Consider the following 24,101-nt stretch of genomic DNA (forward strand, 5'->3'; position numbering starts at 1 on the left):
TGGCATCTCAGATTTACGCCAGAGATGCCAGATATTTTCATAGGAAATCTGTATTCTTTGTATAAAAAATCTGTATTAATCTGTATTCACTAATAAAATGAAATTCTTACAACAAAATGATGATGCTAAAAGATGTTATTCCAATAGATTCTGGTTGTAGGATGGTAGATTTAATCAGTCATTGCCACGCTCACAAGAATATTCAATGACGAAGTTTCATAGTTTTTTATATCCAAAACAATTGAATTGTAATTCCATATATTTATCTAGTTTGGAATAGGTGACTTTATAATTTGACATGCAATTTCAACTGGGCGTTGAACGTCAAGTCGGTTCATACAACTCTCAGTTTGACAGTAAAGTTTCTGATGCCATTACTTCCATGAATAAAGTACTGTCTCTGAGCGTATCTTTCTCCAATAAATCATCTTTTCTGTTATTTTATTTATACATTTGGCTTCTCCAATATATGTTTCCAATCAGTCATTGAAAAAAATTGAATATCAGTTCAAATTGGTTTCAAATTGTAATATAAATGGATTTCACAGATTTTCTTATTAATTTGTGATTTGTCCGTTGAGACTTTTATATTGTCACTGGAATCAAATTCTAAAAGATAGCTTAGACAGAAAAGTTAAATATTTTCTTTCTTACTTTTTTGTGAGATCTGAATAAATCTGTATGAAATTGAGAAAATCTGTATAAAATCTGTATTCTGAATTAAATCTGTATGAGCATGTAAAAATCTGTATAATACAGATAAATCTGTATAAATGGCATCTCTGATTTACGCTCATGTGGTTTGTTTCAGGGATGCCAGGTTCACAGGTTAATCTGTGTTTCACAGATTCAACTTTCAACTTTCTGCACAGATTTTCACAGAATTCTGAAAATGATCACAGATTCAGAAATTAATCACAGAATTTCACAGATTTTTGAAATCGATTACAGTTCAGCACCAAAAAGAACAGTGCGGTTGAGAATTTTTTTTTGCTCACCAAATTTATTCTGACCTGCTATTATGGAACGGGAAACGTGCACAGATTTTTACAGAACAGGTTTTTGGCATGATCACAGATTTTTGAAAAAATGTCCTGACATCCCTGGTTTGTTTATAATCATTCGATGAATGTGATTGTTGCGTTATCAAAGCAATTTATACAATTTTTATAATTCTGTAATACTATTAAGGTTTATACAAGTTTTGTGATTACTAAAGTAAGGTAAATATGATTAACATTGTAAAGCTTTTTTACTCCTTTCTATGACCGAGTTTTGTAAATTCTCGGTTGATTTTCCAGAAGGCCGTAACAGCAAGTGACAGTTTCTCTTTGTTTACTTTCTCTTCTATTAATTACCAAGCGGTTTACACGTTTATCACTTAACTCTGCATAGAATGATGCTTGAAACGTTCGACTTCCAAACAGAACTGTGAAATCCAAGAAAATCTTTTTAGATCACATCACAATAATCGAAAGAGAGAGTGAACAAAGAGAAACTGTCACTTGCCGTTACGGCCTTCTGGAAAATCAACCGAGAATTGTTCTCAAATGTGTTAACATAAAACATTCACATTCACAAATCGCTTACTTACTCTGGCGATCCTTTGAGGAGTCCACCAAGTGCAATATTACCGATAGTTGTGTGGTCTCTAAACTCGACTGAACCCTTGAAAATCAACGGAGTTGTTATATTCCTAGGCTTCGTCAAACTCAAATAGGATTCCGAGATTTCATCTAAATATAATCCATTAATGGGTCCCTGAAAGAATATGTGCGAATACACCTTCGTTATTTGTATCGTTAAGAGAAAGTGAACATCATCACCTTAACGTACACATTTTCTTCAAAGCGCACTTGCTCAAATCTGAAGCGTCCGGTTATATTTTCGTTGTTACGATTAGACAGCCAAGCATCACGATGCAGCTGTTTTAAATTGTATCCATTCAACTCAGTAATATCTGTTTGTCCTTGAAAATGCACGTTTCCTTGCACTTCAATATTTATGGGTTGATCGAGTCCGCTGCTACTGGTGAACTCCTGCAGTTTTACGTAGTTCATTCCATTTAGAGTACTGCCTATCTTAATCTGTCCAGTTACTAGTAGATTCCCGTCTATACGTAGTTCTTCTAATTGTTGTGGCTCAGTAGAGTAATTCAGTAGTATGTCTTTCTCCAGATCCAGGCCAGATACTAAGCCATGTACCATAACTGGCTGAGACGAAACAAAGCCTTCGTCTAAAAGTGAATATAAATATATAAAATAGGTAAACGAGAAATCACAAAAACCTACGAAAAATAGCACTTTTTATGTGTTCGTCTTTATTTAGGAAATATAAATTTTGTATCAATTCTTCCAGTTTGATTCCGTTGAATTTTCCTTCAATAAACGTTGTATTCGCGATGATATTTTCAAAAGTTTGCGGAGCCGTGAACGTCTGGTCGTACTCTTTCAATAACCAAACACTTCCAAAATCTTCCTTGGAGACACCGTTAATTGAACCATTAACAAATAAATTCTTCACGTGTACTTCACCATTCAAAATCAGTTCTTCCTCTATGACAATGTCTTTTTGAAGGACATCGTACATTTCGTGCAAATCCTTCAGGTTCATTTCGTTCAGAGTGGCTTGCTCGACAAGAATTAGTTCACCAACAGTCACATTGTGAAAACGTTTATGTCCCGTGATGACAATTTGCTCACTCTCGTTACTATTCTTCTGCAAGGTGTCAGCAAACATTTGTTCCAGATCATAACCGTAGACAGTTGATCCCTCTGTGGTGAACAAATTTCTCACATTTAGATCATTCTCAATTCTTAGCTTACATTTTTTACAACGTAATTTGGATTTTGAATCTTTGTTACTGTTTGTTACTAGGCTGTCCAATTGTTTACCCTCAAAAAGGGAATTATTGGAGCCTACCCTAGAAACAATTAGTTTCTTAAAGTGAATTGATCCTTTGATAACTTGATCCCCGGTCCGTTTCAGTATGGTTTCATTCAAGTATTTAAGATCCACGTTGTTAATTACCGCCGCTTCAGCGCGTCCTTCTCGTAGAGTAACATTTCCGGTAAATATTTTTCTACCAGTGATTACCTGCGTTTTGTTCGCTTTAATATAAATAAAATCACTAGGATCCACCCCATTCAGTGAAGTAGCGAACACTTTATTGGCTATCAATGGTTGCTTGAATGTAAAATTTTGATTTGAGGAAGCTGCATTCAGAGGAACACCATGAGAGTAGAGATCAACGAAGTTGTAGGTTCGACTAGATCCGTAGATGTTGCTAGCATTCAAAACCTCAACCGTTACATCACCACTTATTTCAAAGTCCCCTTCCAGATGAATATCATTCGTTAACGTTGTTACCGTACTGAGTTTCCTCAAACTACTACTAGTGATTTTGCCACGTAGGTCAATAGGATCTAATAGAACTACATTATCGAATGATTTGGTACCCGTAATTATTTGAGGCTCACTGGAATTTACTTTCAGCACTTGTAAATGGCCATCGATCACTGAAATATGATTTATTCGTTCCTCTACTTCCAGTCGCTCAATATATACCGGATCCATGAAATGAACATCCTGTCTTACCGTAAAATCGGGCTGATCAGCTGTAGGATTGATTCGTACCAGTGAATTCAAATCTACCCCTGAGAGTCGCTTGCTTGGTACTTCAATATTAGATGCGACAATGTTATCAAAACTCAGTTTTGTTGTTATCACTTGATCACCCTTGATCTTAAATGTGTGTTTGCTTATGTTATTCAGGTCAATGCCGTTGAAAAGTCCTGTCAGTTCTAAGTTGTTAACTCGAATTTCTCTGAAATCACCATCACCCTGGTCACATGAATCGATTATCTTTTTCGTAGCTTGATCAATATACGACATGAGAGGCTCGATCTTAGTCGAGTTTAATGTTTTAGTGATCAAATTGTTTACCTTTAGTTCGTTGACTCGTATCGTTTTATTAGCAAATACTTGATTCATACCATTTATCACAACATTGTCGGTGGTGAAACGAATACCGTCAATTAAATTATTTACAAAAAGCTCTCCATTGAAATCAGCTACAGTTCCATATAAATCAACATTTTTTAAGAACTGAAAATCCGTTGTGTGTAGCAAAGCTTCGCTTGGGTGTCCATTCAAATACTCAACATCCAAATCTCCATCCACTATTAGTCGATCGGCATTGATAGCCTCAACTTTTTTTTGATCCTTCGTACTTCGTTGATATACTGCGTCGTTAACGTTCTTTGCCTTCAAGTCCTTTACCACAGCTTCGGATGCGAAAATCTGCGGAACCTTTACATTGCCACTAATTTTTAGTGTTTCGTTTTGCATCAAACTATCGTCAACGATACGCTCCAACTTAGCAACCCTTTCGCTAATTTTTTCCAGTCTTTGATGAGCTTTATTTACGTAATCAATTGTCCGCTGATCCAGTACAGTTTGACCTATATGCACGGATGATGTACGTAACGTTTCAATGGAAGTTCCTTTAACCCGAATATTTTTTATTTTATGTGCATCGTCTTTGTACTCCGGTAATCTCAAAAAGCGATTGTATACATCCTCCAAGTCCACCGAATCAAGCTCTTTTGTAGTACGCTCACACCAATTGATGAACTCTTCGTAGACGCTCTTAAGATCATTTTCAATACCGTAAATAGGTGAAAAAATGTTGGCATCCGAGCCATGCAGATTGCGATTTGCAATCACAATTAAGCTTGCATTAATAATGTGCCGGTAGACACGCATTTGAGATATTCCGACAGCGAATGCTTCCCGGGTGTAGTCAATTCGTGACGGCGTGAATTTCCACCCATCATACTCATAAATCAACATTGGACGGCCACGACAGAGGATCAAAAGCAAAAACTCTCCGTTCTCGCGCTGAAAGAAAACACAAAAGACTGAAGATTTGTATACACGGATGTATTGAAATGTATATTTTTTAGATGGCAAAGTGCAATAATTGGAAAATCCGTTTATTTTTCAATGCAAAAACCGCATAAAAATATTGAGTGCAGAAACTGGACACGGATTTTGCAATGCCACCGGACAGAAAACATTGAATGCAATAATCGGATACAAACTAAGCCAGTTCTTTGGAAACAAATGAAGACAAACGAGAAAAGGTAGAAACGAGAGTTTCTCTTTGTTTACTTTCTCTTTCGATTCTTACGGTCCTATCGGTAATCCCTCTCTCTAACTCGTTACATAGAATAACGACTGAATCCATCGACTTTCGATCTGTAGCTAAGAAATTGTTGGAAAATACAGGGATATGTCGTAATAACTGAAAAAGTGAATTAACAAAAAGAATCTGTCAGTTGCACTTGGGACCTTTTCTAATGTTCATCGAGAAATGAAGACAAACACGAGAAAAGGTCCTAAGTGCAAATGACAGTTTCTCTTTGTTTACTTTCTCTTTCGAGTATAACGGTCCAATCAGCAATCTTTCCATCTAACACTTCACATAGGATTATAGCAAAAACCATCAACTTTCGATATGCACTGTAGAATTTGTTGGAAATTACTGGAATTTGCCGTAATAATTGAAAGAGAAAGTAAACCAAGAGAAACTGTCACTTGCACTTGGGACCTTTTCTAATGTTCATCGAGAAATGTTTTCATCAGATTCTTGAACTCAAAACTTTTTTTTGTTATAATCTGTTGCTCTCGGCGCACCAATGAATGTTTTTAACAAGTTACGATCAATAAATCCCACTTTTGTTAGCTCATTTTAGCGTATTGGCTTAGGTTATCATATTTGCCGTTCAAATATTCGAGCATAGATGCAACAGGCATCAGACGAATTGATAACTGGAATCAGGAATCAGAACTAATTGGCTCAATCGGCACGTTCCCCTAGTTATTCGAAAATTTTTTGCCTTGCCGTTGCTTCTCATCAATTTCCTAATGGCAAGCGAATGATAAAAACAACATAGAAGGGAATTGTGAAGTTGGTGAGGTGGGAAAACAGTACAAAACAAAGAAACAAATCATTCTACATCCCGAAAGGATGCTGAATGATCTGCAGGTGCCAAAAATGCATAGGAAATAAAACCTCCAACTTCCGAGAGGATTTAGAGATTTTACAAAAGCAACACCATTCTGCATTTCCGGAAGAATGCAGAACAATTCGCAGTATGTATGAGCAGAAGTAAATTTGTCACCTCATAAGGGATGCTAAACAATCTGCTAAAATCTATTCAACCTCTGATTACAGCACCTTATCACATTGGGTGAGAAACGATAGAATATCTCCGCATACACAGACTCAACCATGTATGGACCCTGGACACGTAGTTGAGTCAAATGCGGGACAGTTACATATCAAATGACATGAAGTACCGTAATCGCATTCACACAAATCACACGAATAATACTCAGCACGCTGAATAGTAGCCGCTAAGATTGCAATGTCCAGCCAGAGCTCTGACCAGAATATTGCAATGATGCTAAGAAAAATGCAGTAGACATTTTTATATTTTCAGATTCAAATCTGATAAAAATGCATTTGTCTGAGCGCAAATTTGCAAGCTGCACCAGTAGCTGGAATGTTTGGATGCAGCCCAAGAACGAATCTTGTGCTTTATCCAACTAGTTGAAAGTGGTAAAACTGGTCCAGGAACAACGAAATTGTTTGTTGCACCAGCTCTAGCCAACTCATCAGACCATTAATTTCCAGTAATACCCGAATGGCCGGGTACCCATAAGAAGTGAACAGCATTTAAAATACTGAGGTCTTCAATTTGAATTCGACATGCGATCACTAGATTCGACCGTGAATCATTCGAACTGAGTGCATTTAATGCTGCTTGACTGTCGGAACAAAAATAAATTAGTTTTTCGCAGATTCTCTGCTGAAGAATCGCGTAGATTTCTGCTTGGAACACAGTACAGTATCTACCAAGTGAATGAGACTGCTCTAGCCCCATTTCACGACAGTAGACACCAGCACCAGCACGACCATTTAACAGAGAATCGTCCGTATAACAAACTATGTGTTCATCAAGTTGTCTGTAAATAACCAGACAACCATTCCTCACGAAGAGGATAGCTCACATTGATTTCATTAAAAGGAAAACTGCATGTGAGAGTTAGGTCACTTGAAGCGAGTAAATAATCATCCCAGGTAACCATTTGAGACCACAAGCGAGTGTGGCTAGTAGCATAGTTTATAGGGTTACTGTTCCAAAGCCATGTAACCTTAAGACGATATGCACAAGATAATGCAAGGTGGCAAGTGACCGGGAAAACCGGAAAAAAGTCGAAAAATTTCGTTTCACCGAGAAAAACCAGGAAAAAGTCGGGAATTTTAGTGCAAATACGGGAAAAAATTTACTAGCCCTAGTCGTAGTAAATCATGATTTTCCTGATTAAACAATTGAAAAGTTGGAGGCAATACTGCATTTTGTGTTTAAATGAGAAGTTCAGTAAAAGTTTTGAAACATCTTATTGTCCCACACAGGTTTTATGGTACACAATCCATCGGAGATGGGGCCAAAATCCCATGTTTCGTTCAACAATTGTAAGGGTTTGGCAGCAATTTTTAATGGATCAGAAAGCATTTCTTAGTTGTTATCAACAACAGCAAATCGAACGGATGTTTTGCTGGATTTCTGTTAAATTTGAGAAGGTAAGTTTGCATAGTATGATTGCAAAACAAAAATCAGGTAACATGTTTAATAAAATTATGAAAAATTCTTAGGAGCCTTCATGTTTTTGAGTGGGCTAATGATTGACCTAATTTCATCATAAGTTGTCTCAATAATGTCATCTTGAGACAATACTTGTGTTGTAATCTTGGTATTGATTTCAATAGGATTTATAAAATTTGAAAAGCTGTCGACTTTGACGTAGTCCACCGTTTGCAATGAGTATTTGATTACCTTCTTTAAGAGCCAACATTGGTTTCTGAGAGTTTATGAAAAACCTTAGAAAGGTTTAGAAGATGGTTTGATTTGTTCAGTGAATTTTAAATGTTTAATTTACATTAAACATGATTACCTATGGATTTCATAGTAGGATTCACAAGAATGCGGGTGTTGATGTCGACGAAGAATCAAACTTAGATCATCTCAGTCATTGTAGGCATAGATCGTTGTTGTTTTTCTAGAGCGACATGAGTCCATTTTAAGAATTTTAGAAGGATTTTGTTCTGTTTCGCCAAAATTCAATTTTGAAAGAATATCGTATATGTTGTTAGATGGAATCGGGAGCAGAATTGTTTCTTGTTCATTTTTAACCTTAGGTATACTTTTTTAGACTATACTAAGCTAATATAGTATTGGAACATACTAGAGATGGGCAATCCGTTCACGAACAGTTCAATGAGTTGTTTCTCCTCGAAGAGTGAGTGAATTTTAGTTCTTTATTTAAGAATGATAGTTCTCTATATAGAAATGAAAAAAAATCGAATTCTTAGAGGGTGTATACAAGTTAGTTGAGTTTTTTTTTAATATTTGCTGGTTTGAGGAATCGGGTAGAAGTTACACACATTCGTGACCTTTGATAACGTATAAAAAGAGAATGATTGTTGGTAGAAATACATGCAAAAAGTACTCACTATTATTGAATCTGTAATCTGTAGCTCTCATATTATTTTCAAAGAAGCATACAAAGTTTCATAAAAACGAAACCAAAATGGTAAAAACCGGGCTAAAATAAATAATATACAAAAAAGAAGAACGGTTTAATAAAACTGATTCTTTTGGTAGAACTTTTTGAGCGATTCTTTGTAATGAACGGGTTTGCTCATCTCTAGAATACACTCCTAGTTTGAAACCTAAGAGTCTTAAGAACTACTGATTTTGCAGAAAACCTTAACAAGACCTATTTAGTGGTAGTCTTAAAAAAGACTGAATAGTTCGGATAATAACAATTTCAATTTTAATTATAAAGCTTTAAATTTCATTCTTAATTATTTGGCTTGTAAATGACTGATGGTATTTCTGGCTACCTAGAAAACACTAACAATAATCGAATTTGGGGTAAAAGCTGCACTTAAGAGAATTATTGAAGAGAGCATGAAGTCTGAATAAAATGTGTTGATTTTTAGACAAAATTGCAAGACTGTTAATGCTGTATTTATCGTGAAATGCAAGAATTATTTCTTTTAATCATATCCGCTAGCGAGCTATGTTTCTTGTCTTAATCCTACTGTTACCTCGAATTAATTTGAAATAGTAAAAAAATTGAGTTTTTATCTTGAAGAGCTAGTACATACGAATAACGTTAATAGCAAAGTAACAGACGAAATAAAGATGGAATACATTGAGCTGGGTGGTACTGTGGGATCTAAAGATGAATATTTGGACAAATTATGGATGAGGTTTTTAAACGTCGTTCCAAGGATTATTCAAATCTTAAATCTTCTAATAAGCAAATCCTCATACTTAAACAAAAACGTTTTGAAAGTCTTGTAGCTCAGCGTTTCGTTGATAATGCTATATTGAATGCTGGGAGCGTAATTAACAAAACAGCACTCAAAATTATATAATCGATACAAGGAGGCTGTCGAACCGAAGAAACAGTTTCTTATCAAGATTAGAGCTTATATTTTCACTCTGCTGATCTCCACCTGTTCATCCTTTTCACAACAGGAAGCCGGATTCGGATAAAATTTGTGTATGACCACAAGAAAATCGGTTCAGCCATCTCTGAGAAAATTGATCGCGCAAAAACGTTACATACATACATACACAATTTTTGGTTTTAACCCAAGTAGCAAATGTAACTTATTGAAATTTCAAGAGATTCTACAATTGTTTTAGAATTGTTTTTTTATGTTAGATAAGTTCAGAAAGATTTTCAAATATATTAAAATCAGTTGTGCAACTTATCACTGTTAAGTTTTACAATACTACCCAAAAAATTACTATAGAACAATTAAGGGTACATCTGAAACAATTGTGCAGCAAATCACAAACTTGCCCACGTTTCACTAGCAGTTATAGAAGCTCTGCAAAAATGTTCACATCGTCATGTAAAAACGAAGTAACTAAATCAATTGTACAACTTATCAAAAATTTTCCAAATAAAAAAAAAATAATTGTATCCGACTCAATATATGCCGAAATGGCTGTATATCTCTTGTGAAGAAAAAAAAAATAGCGAAATTATGCTCTCCGCAAGGCAAAAAAATGACAAGCCGAATTGAAAACCTCACAGTAAAGACTATTTTGCAGGCTTGGCCGATTCTTGGCAGTCTCATGAAATTTTAGCTCAGTGTGTACAGTTTTCTTCATTTTTAGAAACACAATTCGAAACTTACAAATAAGTTGTGCCAGAATCCTCTGCTTGTAATGAAAGCAAAACTTGCCGACAAGAGAATATTGTCTTAAAAGTTAGAGAACTACAACATTACATATGCAATGAAAACAAAAAACAATGAAATAATTTGTATCCGTTTTTTTCTCGCGAAAAAAATATTGAAAGAAAAGTTAAGTTCATCATAGTTACACTCCTAGTTATATTTTACCGCTTGAGTAACTTCTTTTTGCAACTAAAGCACACCTACAGTGCGTATCACAAAAGTCGGGTTCACTAAGATGAATGACTTAACTGTATTGTTGTTTAAGTCAATTATTTTGATAAAAATAAAAACAAAAATTTATCTTTTCAATATTTACATGTTTTTATTTTCTTTTATTTAGGTGAAATAAATCATTATGTTGGGTGAACCATTTTCTTTTCAACACACTGTTACCCTCGATGCCATATTGAAAAATATTGAAGAAAAATTCATTTCAAGATTTTTCAGATTATTTGAAACATCAATATGATTGAAATCATCTGAAAAGGTTTATGAATGTTTGATAGCTTTCTTATACATATTTTGAAAACTATTCCGATCATATTCATTGAAAAGAATAGATTATCATTTTCATAGAAATTGATGTGCAATCATCAAAACACGTACATTCAAAGGCGCATGAAAATTTCAGGCGTACGAAGACATGTTTCACCATAAAAATGCAGTTCGTTGTCGATTGTCGAGATAAAAGATCAATTCTACAGTATGTAGTATTACCATTTATTCATGTGCATAATATTTTTAAAGTTTCATGTTACGAGCAGTTGTTTTGAAAATCAAATGTGAAACTTTTTCATTATAGATTATGTTTGCAATTTTTTGTAAACATCAATTCAATTCTTGTTTGCATTACGTAGTAGTTTCCATGAGTTTCACAATTGTTTTCTCGTGATTTAATTACAGCATTTGTAATGGGATTGATGCATGGGTTTTTGTATCAGTTGCACAATAATTGTGAATGAATATTCGTAACAACGGAAGAACTTAAAGATATGTTGCACAACAATGAAAAATTGCGCTTTTTCCATAACACAACAGTTACTAGAATAGTAATATACACTAATTTGATAAATTGCACAATCAGTAGAAAAATACAGGACAGCAACTTAACGTGCTGCTTGGGTGGCTTACTGACTTTTCCAAACGGAGAAGATCATGCAATGCAAAAGCGAAATTGTGGAAGCACGTGAATCTATAAATTCAAGTGAAAACTGAAGTCTGGTATGTAACATATTAGAGAAATGCATCACTCAAAGCACTATGAAACGATTTTACGCGTTTTTTTTGAGAACGGCTAAAACAAAACTTTTCTCTTTCATCTGATGTTAAATTAAATACTCTATCTTTCATAGCTCACTTGAAATTTCTTACGAAAGTGGAAGTTGACAGGTGGCATATTTGCCGTTCTAAAAAAACGCGTGATTTGAAGTTCTAACAGGTTTTCTTTGATCAATTGTAATGAAATCGCACGCGAGTGACTTAAGGGCCATGTCAGTTTGGATGAAATGAGATGTTATGTCGTTTTCACCCCAGAGACCTGGATAAATCTTAAGCACTTAATCATAAACTTTGCGAAGAGAGACTAATTATCGAAATCCATAACACTAATAAGAACAAAGATCGCATAATTGTTGGCAATTGAAATCATTTCGTCGGATACAAGATTAATAAATAACAAGGCAAACAGAGTTTATGTTCTTGGTTCGCGTGTTCGATATTTTTCGAATTTTCACACGAAAACTAAAAGCATTGTGTTGCTAATAAGTATCGATCTAATGAATCGTTCAATTACACATTGAAAATGAAATAGTATGACGATTGATTCAAAACATCGATCGTTTAAAAAAAATGGTTGCCTTGTTCCACATCAATATTTTTTTTTGTTATATTTTTTTATCTTATTTCTTCATCTGACCTGTTATAGTTTCCATGAAGCATTGGAAGGGAAATTCCCACTTAAGGGGCGGGTAGGGTCTAACACTTTTAAAAAATCATTTATTTTTTCTTTGTATTTTCTTATAGTTTCAAGAATTTTCAAGCCTATCGGAACAGAACTCAGCAAGTTATGCGTCTTCATCTTTGTTCATCTCATACTGCGAAGAAGTAAGAGCTCGGCCCAAGATTTCTGCTTCGATTGACTTAAAAACTTGACTAAATATTCTTGGAATGTTCCATTATAACAAATTATAAAAGAAAAAATATGAATTTTTGAAATTGTTAGACCCTACGGGCTGCCTGGAGTAATAAATTTTTCCATTCATTTCATGGACAAAAAACTTTCAACGCTTTTTTCCTTGAGAGCAGGTTTGAAAGTCCGTGTCCATCGTCATCCAAAAACTACTGCACCAACTTTTTTTTTCAAATTTTGCACACTCTACATATAAAAACCCCGACCCCAACGTTTTCCTTTTCGTTGTATGTTACTTTTACAGCTATAAAACGGCGGTTTTTTTCGTGAAAAATCGTAGTTTTCACTTTGAACAATCACCAAAAACCAGAAACGTTGGGGTCTAGAAAAACTTCAACTCTAACTACGCTGCTTTGATTTGTTCACTTCTGATTAGTCTGCGCTGAGATACAGTGGATTTCCGGAAATCATGATTTTTAAGAAGCGTTCTAAAAATACTTCTTCACCGACTTATTTCTTAATATTTTTCCACGGAAATATTACAAAATGTTATTTGAATGATGCTTTTCATCATGCAAAACATTTGAATTTATTTTGTAGAACGAAAATTCTGAAATATTAGGAGCATCAATTTGACCTATCAGTAAATGCAGCTCTGAATATATTTCTACTTCTTAAAAGCAATCAACAACGATCAGTATATTGTGGTAATTCTGTCGAGTAGCACCAAGGAAAAGATCTGAGGGCATAAGGACACCAAATTACAGATGAAGCTTCAAGGATAGATCGGACAAGAGTGAAGTACAGTGATCTGAGACAATAAAGGTCAGTGTATTCTTTTGCTATTTTAAAGATAAATATAATATTCCGATTAGTTCGTGCAATGTTATGGGAGTAATAGCTGATAATAAACTACACCAAGTTCCCTAAAATTAATACTCGCTCAACGAATTCTACAGAAATAGGGTTCAAGGGAGAATTCAAGAGGGGGTCAAAACAAGAGGGTGGTTCAAAAGGTGGGGAAGGTGCAAAAATTTAAAAGGAAAGTCAAGTTATTTGCACTTTTATATAAAAAGTACTACAAAAAGTTCATGGAACTCGCTGTTGAAAAATCTTCCAAGGGGGAACAACATCGTTTTCGTTTGCTGTTATGTCGAACTCTATGTGACTATTTTTCTGAAATTCCTGTTCAAAGGCAAGTATATGAAAAATGTACACAGAGAAGATTTTTATTTCTGAAAAAATTCATCAGCGCAAAATATCAGACACGTTAGCAAAAATCTTCGAAACTGTTAATAAACTGTTAAATAAATCTTCAAAAGTTCATGTGGCCTCTCTGTTGGATAAACCTTTAATTGCCAGCGTAACTAAATACGCAAACTCAATACTTACTTAAGAAAATTCGGATAGGTAGATAAATACTATGGAATCAATATTTGGGGTTTGAGCGGCTAGTGGAATGAAACTAAATCGTTTAAGAAATGAAAAACGAAAGTTTCCTTAAATCAGACCTTGTCAGCTTGGAGCGAAATCAATTTTCACTTCAACAACGCCATCGCATGGCATCACATTCAACATATCATGTCAATTGTATGGGTGCGCAGTGCTGATATTTTGGCGCGCACGAATTTGACATTTGAAGACAAACACGAGAAAAGGTCCTAAGTGCAAAAGAGAGTTTCGCTGTGTTTACTTTCTCTTTCGATTATTAGGGTCCTATCGGTAATCCATTCGGTGCTCGCGCAGGGCGCAACGTTTTCAAATGGGCGGTAAACCAATCCTTGGGACCTTTTATTTTGTCGTCCTAATCACCGGATATGGCGATCAGGTTTTTTTTGCTCACTAAACGAATGAAGGGGGCGGCAAATCTTATTTTGCCCCGGGTATCCAATTTCCTCAGTACACCACTGTATTCATGTAAACACTTTTAAATTAAAATTTTTGAATCTAATAACAATGTGCTCCTACACCGCATGTCGAATATGAAAAAAAGTTCAGAAATTTTATATATGTGATCCTATATATCCTATATATATATATATATATATATATATATATATATATATATATATATATATATATATATATATATATATATATATATATATATATATATATATATATATATATATATATATATATATATATATATATATATATACCTTTCATTTGAATCTAAGTTTGTGAGAATCAATTCAGCTATCTCTCAGAAAATTAAGTGTATATTTATTCATTGTTTTGCATATTAGAACTCAAACAATTAAAATTGTTTACAAGTTTTTTGTATAAATGGTACATAAATATAAACCAATTTAAAAAATCAAACATGTTTTGTGATCACAGTATGAAACGTAAAATATATTACAAACTTTCATCTAGTGAGAGAATTCCGCACTCAACTAGAAGTAATTTGGATGATCCGGGTATTTTCAAGAGTTTATAGCATTTTCTCGATTCATTCGTAAAACGATTTTGTTTACTCGATAATTCAATTTTATCCCATTAATCGTAATAATTTTAGGTAAAAAAATATGTGAATAAATTCAAGATTTGACAGACAAAATAAAATAAATGAAATGCCTTGACTTTAAGGTATGTCATGCTTTGAGAAATTCCATTATCTTACTTACCATAACGGGCAAAAAACGTTTCACTCTGTACAATTCGAACTTTTGAAACGGTACAAAGTACCCATCGATGTATTTATACATGATCGAATGTTGATCGTAGTCCAACTTCCCCGCCTTGTTCTTCTTTCCAGCACGGGAATTCCCTGTAATTAGAAAGTGTTCTCTCATATCGCCATGATCCAGAAAAATGTAGGCCATGTGCGATACTGAGTATATGTAAATTTTCTGATGAAAATCAAACTTCTGCTTCTCGTAATCGAATTTAAACAGGTCCGAAAAGGTATCCTCGTCCACTGCTTCATCATTCATCTGGTTGGCCAACGCAAGGAACATTGTCTGCTCGATCGTGAACGGTTCGATATGGATGGCATTATAACACGGTAGCTCATCGATAGCATCAAAATGGTACCCAGACCAGCGATAAATTGGACACACATTAGCAACGCTTTCGTCCAGGTTGGTGTATGTATGTGTCAAGTAAACATGATTTCCATGGATCCACATATGGACGGTATTCTGATTGGATTGACTGAACTTCTGTACGATCTCCGTTGTGCTATTCTCCATAATTTGAAAAACTGGCGAACCTTCATCTATTGTTTGGTTAGTTAGTGGCAATTTTTTCTCTCTTGTGTTATTGTGGTAATTCACAACTGCTACAAACCCAAGCGAAGCGTGTGATATGCAGTCGAATTTTCTTGCCAAAATGGCAGTATATTCCATGTACTTATGGAAAATCTTGGTATCTCTATCCTATAAGCAAAAGTGTTCATATATTACGACACTATTATTACTAACAAAATGCTACAAACCCAGGAGTAAAATGATACAATGCTGTGATTTGCATAACCTTCCAGAGTTTTGCGTATGTTTATTGAGGCGGCAAATACCGATTTTCCCACTTTCAGCATGCATATGTCAATAGGAAAATTTACTGGAATATAACCGCGTTCGCGGAATCCTTTAAGATACAAGCGTTCTCCTGTAAGAAAAGATCATTCGAAGATTTGTTAAATCGGTACAAGTTTCCTATATATTAGTTAGCGTTCACATCTCATCCGAAACGGACGACACAATTCATCACTTGCGACCAGGATAACAGGGGAAAGGGAGGACAAAAAAAATACAATTGCTCTCTATTTCAAGCAGTGTCGCATTCGACTTCCATTTCAAGAAATGAGCAAATGCATCTCGATATAAAGCAAGTGCATTTGTTATCACTGAATAAAACTAATAATGTTGTATACATTCAATTCTATAAGGCAATCAATTTTCTCGGAGATGGCCGAACCTGTTTTCTCGAACTTATATTCAAAAGAAAGACCTTACTATCCCATACAAAGTTCCTGAATTTTATCTTAATACTACATGCGGTTCCGGAATTACAGGGTAATATAGGTTAAAAATGAAAATAATGTCACTCACTCGAACACGACTGAACCGATTTCTACCATCTTAGATTCAAGTGAAAGGTTTCATAAGAAACTTTTTTCAGATCCTACTAGTGCCAGACATACGACACCCTGTGTTTGGTGGCGGAAGTAGAGAAAATAGTGATCGATTTCTCAAAGATGGCTACACCTATTTTCATAAACATAGATCAAATCAACAGAAAGGTCTTACAAATTTAAATCGGCTACAGTTAACTAAGAGTAAACATAGTAAGGTAAGTAAACATTCACCCTCATTCTTGTTTACATCCGTATCAACCATACGACGAACTGGTACTTTCGAACAAGTACGAATAAGCCATTCTTGTTTTCACTCGAATAAATTCGAACGCAACTCGTTACCACAAAATATTCAAATGTCAGTAAACTTCTTCAAATAAATGCTAAGCCATGATGAAATGACACCAATTCTTGTGATTAACCATATGCAAAATGCAAGAATGTATGCCAGTTTAGCTTCGAACGTTTACGGACGAACAGACGGAATGCCGTGGGTTCGATTCGTCAGTTTATGGTTGCGAATCAACAAATTTATTTTCGAATCTAAAGGTTCATAAATTTGTGTTTTGCATAAAACATTTAGAAAGCATAGCAGTCATAGTAAAATGCTGTTTTTTTCTGGTGAACCTTCGAATATATGCGCGGTTCCAAGTTTTTGCGGATCAAATTTTACATCTATTAGGTACTTTATGGAAAATACCCCATGGGTAAACATGCTTTATTTTATATTAAATGCATGATTTTACCAATGTAATAAATATGTAGATTATCGAAAATATGAATAAATTGCAAGAAAAATGCAACATATTACTGATCGGACTGCTATTTTAAATGCTTTTTTTATTACTTTGCACGAAGTTTAATTTGAACATTTCTTTTAACGACTTGATTAAAATTTGTCCTGAGTACGATATTTATTTATTATGTAGCATTCGTCACTTCCTTGATGCTTGGAATCTTCCTAAAAAACTACCTGCGCTGCCGATCCTTCTTTTGCACAGGAATCGCGTTTGTACACATTCGAGTGAAAACAAGAATGGCTTGTTCGCATTCGTTCGAAAGTATGTGCTCGTCGAATAGTGGATACGGACGTAAGCAAGCATGATGATACAAAATCAGCGAAAAAAATACAAGTCAAATAACAAATGATATCAATAATTTTTAATTACAACTCAAGTCTGTACCATAACTGATAGTTTAAAGTTGGATTGGCGTTATTTTTTATTCGAACGTTAACGGAAGTACGAATTTGATATACTTTTGAACGTATCGCATACCGCCATAAACAAGAATGAGGGTGATTACCCCAGCCATTCTGGTATTACTGGAAATGAATGGGCTGACGAGCGGGCTAGAGCTAGTGCAACGAATGAAAGAATCAGCTTTACCACTGTCAACTACATACCAGTTACTGACGAAGCTGGCATATTTGCATGGACATTGCAAACTCAATTATCACATGGCTACTATCCAGCGTGCTGAGTATTTTTCGTGTAATTTGCGTGAATGCGATAACGGTACTCCATATAATCTTAGCTATAACTGTTCCACATTGACGCAACTACATATCCAGGTTTTTGAGTCTGTGTATGGAGAGTTAAACTTGAAGGATATTAGATCATTTCTCACCCCAATGTGGTAAGCAGCTAAAGTCAGAGGGATTTATCGTTTTTCCTGGAGTGAATGAACTAATGCTGTATTGACCTTAAATGGTTTTAGCAGATTGTTTGGCATCCTTTATGAAGTACCAAATTTACTTCTACTCATAAATATTGCGAATCGTTTTATCGGGAATGCAGAATGCTGTCGCTTTTGTAAAATGTATCTTTTCGGGGGTTCGAGGTTTTTTTTAAGGTTTATTGATTAATCATTTCAAAACCGAGTTACAATAAAATACATAAATTAGTATATGGTATAATGAGAGTGGGATTTTAAAATTTTTGTGAAACCTCCGATGTCTGTTCCTATCTGGGCTTCAATACCGTGATGTTACAGTTGTACTTTAGCATTCCTCAGAAAATTTTGTATAGCTATCATTGCCGGAATGTTCATAGCACCAAGTATATCCCAGGGGTTCGAGGCTTTACTAAATGTGCTTTTGGTACCTGCAGATCGTTCAGCATCCTTCCGGGGGTGCGAAACGATTTGTTTCTGTTAGGTTCATTTACTGCCCTAAATCTGTTTGGAAACAAATAGAATTTATCAACCTGTGTCAAATCCTACGTAGGTAGACATGAAAAACAATCTTGAAAAAAATTTTGTCCTGTTGTTTTTAGTATGAATTCAATTCGTTCCGATGGCAGGTATCAAATTGATACAAAAGAATTTTGTTGTTGCAATTTTTGAGAGGCGGATGCGGGTTAAATAAGTAGAAACACAATAAAGGTTTGTACTACGAAACAATTTTCTCTCTCTTCAGATTTCCAAGCCCATGAGTATCGTCCAAGTGCAGAACGACCTGCTGAGGGACTGTCTTCGTAAACAGCTGGACGAGTTCCACATGCTATCGTCGATATTCTGCAATCCTGGCGAGCTCCACGTCGACAATTACAGCTTCGTGGACAACATCAACGCGTTTGTCGAAGGTGAAACCGCTCAACTACGCGCGAAGCTGGACTACCAACTGAATCTCCCACTGCTTGAAGCAGTAAAGGTCCAAATTCGCATTGAGTTACCACATCTTTATCCAGGAATTGAGGTCCCAGATTTTGTCATCAGATCGACCATGTTTTCGCGGGATCAGGAGCGATTATTTTCAAGAAAAATAGAACAATATATTGACGAGGAGGTTCTAGATAAAAACGAATCTTATGTTTATCAGGTGATTTCTTGGATTCAAGATAATTTCCTTGAAATGACAAAAACTATAGAAAACTCCAACACCTTAGGCAGTAGCCATGAAATACCAGACACTCCTAGCACAATCGTGTTTGAAAGATTGTGGATATACTCACACCACCTGAAAAGTAAAACAAAACGACAAACAATACTTAAAACGGCCAAAGAATATAATCTCTCAGGTTTCTCAAGACCTGGAAAGCCAGCCATTATCTGCGTAGAAGGGCAACAAAAAGACACACAGGTGTTTTGGCGCACCATTCGTCCATTGAAATGGCAAAAAATTCAAATCCGTTTAACGGAAACTGAAATGATTCGATTCGATCAATTGAATTGTAAGCGAAGATTTCCAGGGTTCCGTGAGGAGTTGATAACTGAAGTAGACGAAGACAACGATGAAGAAGTGCCAATGAATATGAGTTTGTTTATGAAATTCCTCGATAAGCACGAAAGCGGGTATATAAGAAAAGAAATTTTTGGTTTTTATCAAACCGAACAAATATTATAGTTTTATCATAGATACTCTTCATATATTGTGCAATCTAATAAAAAACTGTTATTTATATCTTACGTTACTTACTTCCAATATCATCGTTCATGGATTTATCGGTAGCACTCCGAGGCTTTCGCCGAAATTCCTTGTGTTTAACATTTCTCAAATGATTACTCTGTTTACCAATTCGATCAGTGCCACTGGCAACGCGCAAGAATCCATCGATTCTTTCATCTAGTCTGTGTTTCATGTCAGGGGTAAGGTTTTGACCTTCTGACTCAATGCGAATGTCCACCATTATATTTTTATAGAATAATTCCTTTAACTCAGCGAGTTCGGCTTCCGACTCGTAACGTCTCAAACCTTGATCATCAAATTGGTTTGCATGAACCGCATAAAATAGGTTGTTTTTAACCAACGATAACAATGCTATCACTAACACAAAATGTAACAAAACCAGCATGTTTCGCGAATGACTGATAATTTCCACGCCTTAATTAATATTGTAATAAATCCAGGAGTGTAAGCATCAGTTTAGTAAATAACTTATACCTAGCTCTATTGATCACAACTCATTTGCACTTTCAATGTGGAACAATAGAAACTACTGATAAAAGAGAATCTTCATAAGTAAACCGAAGGGTTGTTGTAAAGAAATATAATGGTATGAAATGAGTATATACGTCGAATCGCACAAGTGCAAAGTGCTAAAAAAAACTGCAATCTAACTCTTGAAAGTTTGTGTAAACAGATGTATACACTGAAATTGCTAAATTGCTGGTTTGATTAAACCACGGTTTGTCCGAAACGATAAAATCTTGTTAGTACCACCCTCCTGCTATGGAAGCTGATTCCTGAAACCGACGCATTTCGTTTTGGTGTTGTTGTCAACAAAATGTTAAGCTACGTTCATACCATACAATCAAACCCGGCCCTCTGTCACGACGCCATCTTGATGAGATCAAAATCGGAACTTCAAAATCAGCTGATTGCGACGCAAATAAGCAAACAGTAATACATTTGTTTTACGCGTTTACCTTGTTTAGTGCATGAAAATTAGTGAATTTTGGGTCGACTCTCTCACAATAACTTGTCGGTTTACCTAAAATACAGCAGCCAGTGTTTTGGGACATCAAGTGGAGATAATTTTCACAATTTGAGAGTCGCGATGAGTATCAAAACATCGCAGTGTTTGGGGCTCGAAACGCGAGGGGCTCAACGTAATCGGTATACTTTCAAATGGCTGGTGCTCACATACCGGTGTCAGATGGGTGATCAAACCACACTTGTGTCAAAAGGTAATTTCTTCAAACCCAATATAAATATAACTCTAGTCCAGTATTCTCTATAAAACAAGTAATTTGACCTCTTTTTGAATAAGAAAAAGGCGGGTGAGTAATGTCAGAGACATAACTGGATGTCGTGAATACGAAAAAAGGTGGGTGGGTAATGTCAGAAACATAACTGGATGTCGTGAATACGAAAAAACTGATACGCTCCCATCACTTTTCCGAATATCAGTTAGTTGATTGATTGTATGAATTGTGCAGGATTTCCTCTTTTTCACTAATAGAGTTTGAAGCGATGTACCTACATTAAAATACAGATTAGTTACATTAAACAGCTACTATTCTACAACTATATATTCCAAACTTGAAACAATTCTTTTATAATTTGCTAATATAGCAGGCTAGGTACGACAAATTTGTAGTTTATTTTTATTGATGCTACAAAGTTCGAAGATATCTGATTCTTCTCGAAATTTCAGTACGAGACAATGGGCTGGTCTGAAATGTATCGACGATCTTCGGTATGCAAGAGTCATTCTAATAATAATAATGATAATAATAATAATAATAATAATAATAATAATATTAATAATAAAACAGATTAACCTATTTATATGGCAACCCTGTTTCGCATGGCATATTTTTACACGGCCCCATACTAGTATAAAAATGTGTTCAACATTCGCTTTCGCATTGCCGTTCGTAATTGAATGTGTTAGTGACGGTACAAATCTGCTTTTCTACCTGTTTCGGTGCCATCGTTCTGACGGTGTCTCGTACATACAGAGTAGCTGCTTTACCTCAAATGACGCTATTTCTCACATCACATTTCAATTTATACTGGTAGCGGTGTACGGACCTCCCCTTCGCAGAACGGGAAACAGTGAGACGATATAAAAGAGAGAGTTAGTAGAGCGGCAGTCAGTAATACTGAATTGGCTGTCTAACGGTTAACAGCTTCTTGTGGAATTTTCACGCGGAAACACGCACACAGGAGGAACAATTAAGGGCAAGGCAAAGTCCCGCTCGAACCGTGCTGGTCTGCAGTTCCCAGTTGGCAAAATCCATCGTCTGCTCCGGAAGGGAAACTACGCAGAGCGTGTCGGTGCCGGTGCACCGGTCTATCTGGCGACAGTGATAGAGTACTTGGCTGCCGAAGTGTTGGAATTGGGCGGTAATGCTGCCCGCGACAACAAGAAAACGAAAATCATCCCTCGCCATCTGCAGCTGTCCATCCGTAACGACGAGGAGTTGAAAACCCCGTCCTTTTCAGGACGACCACATAACTGTGATAAAGAAATATTTAGGATTGCTTTAAATTTAGCCAGTTCTGATACGGCTGGAAAGTAGAATGCGCAAATCAAGTGAAAACATTTGTTCTAATAATTTGTATAAAGTATACTAGTATAAAGATGTTTCTAAATCAAAATTTTCTGTTTCGTATTGCGAGACAGCGTTACTGTCCTGTCGTAATTGAATGTGTTAGATATCATGATCAAAAAGCGCCCCATACTAAAGAATGCAACTCTTTCGCACGGCATATTTGTGTACTAGTATAAAGATGTATTCAACATCATCACTTCCACTTTCGCATTGCCGTTCGTAATTGAATGTGTTAGTGACGGTGCAAATTAATTTAACTTCTCGTGTGTGCCTTGTTTCGGCAACAGTTGCTCGGAGAATGGTAGGAAAGCGATAAAATTCAACTAATTCTTTATGATTATTTTTAGCACTTAAAAGTGCTATTTGAATTTGCTGGAATTTTTGGCTGCCTTTCATCCGGTTTTCGCTGTCATCGTGCTGACACTCGTGCTTTAACTTAACTGCCGCTATTTTTCACATCACCTTTGTTAGAATTCCTTTCCTGTACGCAGAACGGGAAACAGTGAGACGACAGGTCCACGATGTTGCTCTCGTGTGTCTTGTTTCGGGAACAGATGCTCAGCAAATGGTAGGAAAAATGAAGCACTCAACTTTTATATGGATGCTCTTGTATAGATGCAGACATCTCGCGTTCTGATTGGCTGGTGCTGTCATGGGTTAAATCTAACAGGTTTTTCAATAGTGTACTATTGAAAAACTTCAATGTTGTTGCAATACACGTTCAAGTTGAAAAATTTCGATTCTATTGGTAGTTAGATTATATAAATCCTTCTACAGATCACTGAGCTATGAGCTTCCAAAATACGAGAAAGGCAAACGCGCCATATGAATTATCCTCTTTGACACTCGTTTGTACCAAACATTTAAGAAAAGTTTAATTTTGAACTATTTAAGATTATGTCACACAACTGAAAATTTTATCATTAAATTGTGATCATATTTCCGATGGCATGTTGCAAGAATTATGTTGATTCATTGGATACAACAGAAGATATTCACGATCAAAAACTTATCACTCTCTCAGAGGGTAAATTTTGAAAAGGCGCCCCATAGTAAAGTAAGTCGTATTCACGACAAAACTGACACGCTTCCATCACTTTTCCGAATATCAGTTAGTTGATTGATTGTATGAATTGTGCAAGCTTACCTCTTTTCACTAATAGAATTTGAAGCGATACACCTACATTAAAGTACAGATTAGTTACATTAAACAGCTACTATTCTACAACTATATATTCCAAACTTGAAACAATTCCTTTTTAATTCGCTAATATAGGAAGCTAGGTACGACAAATTTGTAGTATATTTTTATTGAAGCTATGAAGTTCGAAGATATCTGATTCTTCTCGAAATTTCAGTACGAGACAATTGCAATGGCCTGGTCTGAAATGTATCTACGATCTTCGGTATGCAAGAGTGATTCTAATAATATTAATAATAATAATGATAATAATAATGACAATAATAATAATTATAATGATAATACAGATTAATCTGTATATATGGCAACCCGGTTTCGCATGGCATATTTTCACACGACCCCATACTAGTATGTA

General features: G+C 35.5%; 2 protein-coding genes across 3 annotated transcripts in view; one reads left to right on the forward strand and one right to left on the reverse strand.

The window, feature by feature from the left end:
* Positions 1-20,546, reverse strand: part of LOC131435292 (uncharacterized) — a 34,785-nt gene extending 14,239 nt beyond the window's left edge. Inside the window, exons 1-6 of the mRNA XM_058602994.1 lie at positions 19,961-20,546; positions 15,904-16,073; positions 15,092-15,844; positions 2,292-4,902; positions 1,827-2,236; positions 1,595-1,761 (exon numbers count right to left, since the gene is read on the reverse strand). Of these exons, the coding sequence (XP_058458977.1) occupies positions 1,595-1,761; positions 1,827-2,236; positions 2,292-4,902; positions 15,092-15,844; positions 15,904-16,073; positions 19,961-20,336 (4,487 nt within the window). The 5' untranslated portion in view covers positions 20,337-20,546. The remainder of the gene's footprint in view (positions 1-1,594; positions 1,762-1,826; positions 2,237-2,291; positions 4,903-15,091; positions 15,845-15,903; positions 16,074-19,960) is intronic.
* On the forward strand, positions 1,114-19,966 carry LOC131435301 (RWD domain-containing protein 2A). Of its 2 annotated transcripts, XM_058603005.1 has the most exons (3): positions 1,117-1,223; positions 16,587-16,757; positions 18,962-19,966. In XM_058603005.1, exon 3 carries the CDS (start codon positions 18,974-18,976, stop codon positions 19,886-19,888), a length of 915 nt encoding a protein of 304 aa, XP_058458988.1. In that variant the 5' UTR covers positions 1,117-1,223; positions 16,587-16,757; positions 18,962-18,973; the 3' UTR covers positions 19,889-19,966. The 2 variants fall into 2 exon arrangements, with proteins under 2 accessions (XP_058458987.1, XP_058458988.1); XM_058603004.1 differs by lacking the exon at positions 16,587-16,757 and having other exon boundaries at positions 1,114-1,223.
* Positions 20,547-24,101: the final 3,555 nt, after the last annotated feature.

The sequence above is a fragment of the Malaya genurostris genome, chromosome 3 (assembly GCF_030247185.1).
Source record: "Malaya genurostris strain Urasoe2022 chromosome 3, Malgen_1.1, whole genome shotgun sequence".
NCBI classification, from domain to species: Eukaryota; Metazoa; Arthropoda; class Insecta; order Diptera; family Culicidae; genus Malaya; species Malaya genurostris.